General features: G+C 52.1%; 1 protein-coding gene across 1 annotated transcript; it reads right to left on the minus strand.

Moving 5' to 3' along the window:
* Positions 1-2,052: 2,052 nt before the first annotated feature.
* On the minus strand, positions 2,053-6,046 carry CALR (calreticulin). Its single transcript, XM_008566651.1, has 9 exons — positions 5,876-6,046; positions 5,411-5,512; positions 5,016-5,219; positions 4,471-4,565; positions 4,172-4,381; positions 3,976-4,089; positions 3,743-3,886; positions 2,918-3,010; positions 2,053-2,827 (listed from the first exon to the last, which is right to left on the minus strand). Exons 1-9 carry the CDS (start codon positions 5,964-5,966, stop codon positions 2,624-2,626), a joined length of 1,257 nt encoding a protein of 418 aa, XP_008564873.1. The 5' UTR covers positions 5,967-6,046; the 3' UTR covers positions 2,053-2,623.
* Positions 6,047-6,255: the final 209 nt, after the last annotated feature.

The raw sequence follows: 6,255 nt of genomic DNA on the forward strand, positions 1-6,255 counted from the left end.
TCAGCGCACGTGACCTGTGCGCCCCCCCCCGGCCTTTCTGAGCATGCGCACAAGCCCGCCCTTGTCCCAGGCATGCGCAGACTAAACTTTGTTTTGCGGGAGGGGAGGGGGGCTTCTTGCTCTGCGCGCACACCCGTCACGTAGCTTTTCGAGTGACGCCATGCCCGTTAGCGGTGACGTCATGTGGCCGCAAAATGGCTCGTCTCTCCACTTTCACTGGCAAGTGAGTTTGTTGATAACGTGAACAAAATCTCTCATGTAGTTGTTACAGACATTTGTACTTCCTCCGATAAAAGCATTGTTCACACTTATTGTTCCAAATGAATTTTATTCTGATCTGACCACCCCAGAGCAGGAAGCCTGTTTAGCCCTCAAGGTGGAAGTCACGCAGACTGGCAGTGATACCTGAAAGATCACCAACAATTAATGAAAGTTTTTAAAAAAATAGCCTCATTCATGTATTCTTGAAGATCTGGATTTTTGAAATGAATCTATAGTTCTAGTTCTTAGGTCTCCCACCTTTGCTGCTGCTTCTCCGACTGCTTTGTTCAACTCACTATTCCCACCCAGCCTGACCACAGAAGTTTAAGGGAGATGTTACCTCTCAAGGACTGCCCATATTGAATACAGACTGTCTCCATAAACTCTCTCTGGATGCACCACTCCTGGAGGAACCTGGAGGGGATCAGCCTGGGCCAGAGGACCCCTGAGGGAGTGGAAGCATGAAAAAGTTGCAAAAGCAAGGAGAGTGGGAAAGTGGTTCACCAAAACTTAAGAGGCTGCTTTAGAGGACTGGATGGAGGTGGGGTTAGGCTTGATCTCCTGGTTAGTTGCAGTGTAGGAGTGGTGACTGGAGGTAGGGAGGCCAGAGAGGCTGTAGCAACATTCCTATGTTCTGAACCCACCATTACCTGCCTCCAAACTTGGTCTTCTGTTTCTATCCAAGTACTCACCCAAGCTAGGAACCAGACACCCAAGGTCTCAACCCAATGCCCAACTGCAACTCCTGCTGCTTCTCCCTCCAATGCCTGCCCTGAGCTTAGAAGCTCCCACCAGTTGGCCAGGCTCAGGCCAGGGCCAGTTGAGGGCTTCTTACCTCTCTGTCCCCCAAGAAGAGACAGACTCCCCCCTATCTCCAGCCCTCCCAATGGACTTTAAGTAGCTGAACCCCACGAGGTATGCCCAGGCCTTTCTCCTCTGCTCCCTCTTTTGGGTCCACCTCTTTCCCCATTTGGCCCTGAAGACTACAGGTCCTTGGGCAAGTTAAATACCATCTCTGAGCCTATCGCCTTGATTATAAATGGATTAATTGCTTTTAACACCACTGGCGTGTATTAATGTATGAAATTGCTCAATCATCGTAGTATTGCTTCTAATAGACAAGATGTAAACATGGCTGTCTAAAATGTATAGTATGAGTTAGTGGCTAGGATGTGGGTTCAAATCCCTGCCCACTCACCAAGTTCTGGACCTGTCTCCACATCAAGTGGACTGGCACTAGAACCAAAACTCACTAATTTGGTGTTTAAGGACTCAAGTGAGTTAATATGTCGAGTATTTACAGCCGTACTTATAACATTCCTTCTCCCACTCGTTTTGGGGTATGGGGTAAATAAGGGCCCCTGTAATCTTGTGGAACACAGTCAACTCTTCAGAAGCTGAAAAATGAGACTTATGCAGGAGCTACTACCCCCAAATAGGCCACCTTTGGTTCCCCGATGTCCATCCTACCCCAGAAGGAGACACAGGAGGGAGACACAAAACTTAATTTAATAGAAATTTTGTTTTTAGTTCTTACATTCTCAGTGTGAGCCCAGCTGGAACCTGCTGCCCCGCCCCATCCAGAAGTGGCCCAGTCCCCGGGGGCAGGGGAGAAAGGGGGTGAGGGAATGGGAAGAGAGCCCCGTTCTTCCTCAGATTTTCTAGATATGAGGGCAGCTGATGATGGGACCCTCTAAGGGTAACATATCCAATTGCACAAAACAAGAAACTATGAGTGCATAGCAAAATAAATACACTACCAGATATTTTTAAATCCATAAGTCTATAATATTTTTTTTTGAAACACAGAACTTAATTTAATAGAAATTTTGTTTTTAGTTCTTACATTCTCACTGTGAGCCCAGCTGGAACCTGCTGCCCCGCCCCATCCAGAAGGGGCCCTGTCCCGGGGGCAGGGGAGAAAGAGGGAGAGGGAATAGGAAGAGAGCCCCGTTCTTCCTCAGTGCTGGGGGGCTGGAGATACCACCCCCCTTCTGCCCCCCTCCCCCCGGCTCCAGGAAAGAGAACAGATGGAATCTCAGGCCTGGGGCTTCTCCTCCACACCCCTGCCCCGGGTTGGAGGCTAGCTAATGGATCCTGGGAGAGAAGGAGATGGAGGAAGGAAAAGATGTTGATGAAAAAAGATGAGAACCAGGAGTGAGGGTTGATGGAGAAGCAAAGACAAAACACCAATAAAAAAAAAGGGGGGGAAGAGAAACAAAACCAAAATCCACCCCATATCTGAACCTGCCTGGAAAAAAATGAAAGTTCTCGAGTCTCATAGAGACATTATTTGGCGCGGCCGGCTCTGCAGCGGTGCGCTCAGGCCTCAGTCCAGCCCTGGAGGCGGGCGGTGCGGCCTCTACAGCTCATCCTTGGCCTGGCCAGGGGTGTCCTCCTCCTCCTCCTCCTTGTCCTCCTCGTCCTCTTCATCCTCATCTTTGTCCTCCTCATCCTCCTTGTCCTCGGCCTCCTCTTCCTCGTCCTCCTTGCGTTTTTTGTCCTCCTCCTCCTCTTTAAGCCTCTGCTCCTCGTCCTGCTTGTCCTTCATTTGCTTTTCTGCTGCCTGGACGCACAGACCACATGCCTCAGCACCTGGCCCCTGCCTGCCAGCCCTGCCTGCCCCCCAAATCAGGACCGATTCCCCTGCCCCTACCTTTGTGACGCCCCACGTCTGATTGCCAAATTCCTCGGCGTGTGCCTCATCATTGGTGATGAGGAAGTTGTCAAAAATGGTACCAGACTTGACCTGAGGAATGAATGGACAGGTGGTCACAGGTGGCACCCAATAGCCCTGGCTTTGGACAGGGCTTCCACCCACACTGCGGTAACTACTACGTGCTCCAGATACTGCAGTCAAAAAAAACCCAAACAGTATAGGGGGGCCACACTGCCTGGGTTCAAACCCCAGCTCTGCCATCCCATGCCCATATGACCTTGGGTTACTGACTTCACTTCTCTCTCCTCAGTTTTCTCACCTGTAAGATAGGGACTCGCTCCCTAGCTCAAGTATTTTTTCAGGTACCTACTACATGCCAGGAACTACATACAAAAGGTACATCAGTGACCAAAACAAACATAAATTCAGTCCCAGATAACCTTCTTTTTTTTTTCAGTGGCTGACCAGTAGGGAAATCCGAACCCTTGGCCTTGGTGTTAGCAGCATCATGCTCTAACCAAATGAGTAACCGGCCAGCCCAGCCAGCTAAGTTTCTATCTGGATTATCCGACCCTTTTTACTGTTGTTGGGGAAAGTTAAGTTGATTCAGATAAAAGTACTTGGGAAGTACCTGGCACATAATAAGTTGAACTTCAAAGGGGGTGCTGTGGGGACGCCACAAAGACCAGGAAAAATGCTTCACGAAAATACATTTTGTAGTCAGACCTGCTTGGGGTTGAATCCTACCCTGTTCCTTTCCCCTTGGGACCCTTTGTGCACTAGAGATTCCCTAGGAATTCTCCTTTTCCCTCTGTGACTCACCTGCCAGAGATCTAGGCCCAGTACAGCAAAGTTGTCATATGCATAGATATTGGCATCAGGGGAATACTCAGGGTTGTCGATTTCTGGGTGGATCCATGTGCCCTTGTAATCTGGGTTGTCGATCTGCCGGGGCTTCCACTCACCCTGTGGAGGTAGAAGGGAACTGGAAGGTGGGCAAAAGGTGGTGTGCTCCCCACTGTGAGCCCCAGCCCTACTCAGAGGCCCAAGCTCACCTTGTACTCAGGGTTCTGAATGACTGGTGGTTCCCACTCTCCATCCATCTCTTCATCCCAGTCCTCAGGCTTCTTAGCATCAGGGTCAGGGATATGCTCGGGCTTGTCCCAGTCCTGGGGGTACATGACAAGGTCAGAGTCGGACTAGCTGTCCTCCATACCCTCCGTGGTGGAGAGCCCCTGCCCAAGCCCCAACCTCAGGCTTGGAGTCTGTGGGATCATCAATCTTGGGTCGCTCGTCCCAGTCTTCCGGCTTTGCAGCATCAGGATCCTTTATCTTTTTGGGTGGCAGGAAGTCCCAATCATCCTCCAAGGAGCCTGACTCCACCTGGCTGTTGTCAATCTTCACTTCATAGGTGTTGTCTGGCCGCACAATCAGCGTGTACAGGTGTGTAAATTCATCATCCTGAAGAAGGCAGGAGGTGAGTGGCCCCGCCCACCAGACTGGCCTCTGAGCCTCCCATGACAGCCATTTGTCATCACCCCCAAGCACACCTTGCAACGGATGTCCTTGTTGATCAGCACGTTCTTGCCCTTATAGTTGAAGATGACATGAACCTTCTTGGTGCCAGGGCCACAGATGTCAGGGCCTAGGTGGAGAGCAGATGCAGTTAGGAGTCAGAGACTGCCCATTATTGGGAGGCCCCCCACCCCTCTTTACAAAAGGAAAACCTAGTTCATCATCTCAGGTCTCCCATAACTGAAAAAATAAGATTCAGACCCTGAGTCTACCCTTAAGGGATTGTGGGTGGAGCCTTAAGAAAATAAAATAAAAACCTACTCCCTAGAACTCAATATCCTTGTTTGTAAAATTGGAAACCATCTACATAGGATCACACAAATTAACAGTCCAGATCTGCAATCATGCCATTTTTGCTAACTGCGATCTATCCCCTCAGTCCCCCCTCTACATAAAAGCCCGATGATTGAGTGCTTCCTAGGGAATCAAGATCACCCTTCTGGATTATAAGGAACCCATGGAATTTCAGTCTCCCACCAACTAACGGGACAGAGATCAGCACCAGGGCGGGGCCCCTCACCAAACATAATGTTGTATTCTGAGTCTCCATGCATATCGGTCTGGTCCAAGCTATCGGGAAACAGCTTCACGTAGCCGCCCCCACAGTCGATATTCTGCTCGTGCTTCACTGTAAACTGCACCACCAGTGTCTGGCCCTTGTTGCTGAAGGGCTCGAATCTGGCCGACAGGGCATAAAAGCGCGCATCCTGGCTGGTCTGCAGCCCTTGGAGGGGACAACAGTGAAGTCACGGTTGGGCTCTGACCACCGGGAACTCTAGACCTGGGAATACAGATGACCCACCCCCACCCCCACCACCCTGCCATGCTCCTGGGGGATGGCCAGGCTCTGTGTGCTAACTACAGCTTCCACCAGGAAGTCCTCTTGGGTCTGAGCACCTACTCCCAGGCTCTCACCTTTATCTTTCTCCTGATCACCGTAGAACTTGCCGGAACTGAGCACGAATTTGCCAAAATCTGACTTGTGTTTGGAATCGATCCAGCGGTTAGTCCACCCGTCTAGGGGGTCAGGGGGACCGGTCAGCGCGGCCATGATGATCCCCCCGTCCCCTCCCAACATCTGCCAGAAGCCATAAGCTGCGGAGGGCAGGGAAAGAGATCCCCCAGCTCTCCCCACCCCAACCTCTAGTTTGACATCTCGGGCGGCTTAAGAGATCCTCGGGCGAACCCTAACTCCCGCCGCGGGAGGCCGCTGCGTCCTCCACGCTCCCCAGGGACGGAGAAGAGGGCTCGCCCGTGGCTCTAGTCCCCGGGGGACCACTGTGTTGGCCCTCTAAGCGGTAATTACAGGCGACAACGCATATCCAGGCTGGGAGGCCAAACCCGTCGTCGGGGCGGTACCAAGGCGGGACCAGGCGTTACCTCCGTCCAGAAACTGCTCCTTGAAGTAGACGGTGGGTTCGGCGACGGCCAAGCCAAGGAGGCAGAGCAGCAGCGGCACGGGCAGCACCATGGCGAGCCGAGGGGGCGGCGGCACGCGGGCCCTTTAAAACGACCCACAGGCAGCAGCTCTGCAGTACGGACAGACGCCGCCGCCGCCGACCGCGTACTTTTATATCCACTTGCCTCTCAAACCAACTTGACCCAGCCTCTGGGCCCGCCCACCACGCTTGATCATTGGTCTCTGGCCACAGCGGTCTCTTTCGATTGGGCCCTTGCCAGCTCAGCATGTTAAGCTGTGCCTCGGAACGCTGGGTTCCCAGATGGCCGATTTCTATTGGCCTCACCACCGGCCAATGAGG

The sequence above is a fragment of the Galeopterus variegatus genome, unplaced genomic scaffold (genome assembly GCF_000696425.1).
Source record: "Galeopterus variegatus unplaced genomic scaffold, G_variegatus-3.0.2 Scaffold259, whole genome shotgun sequence".
NCBI classification, from domain to species: Eukaryota; Metazoa; Chordata; class Mammalia; order Dermoptera; family Cynocephalidae; genus Galeopterus; species Galeopterus variegatus.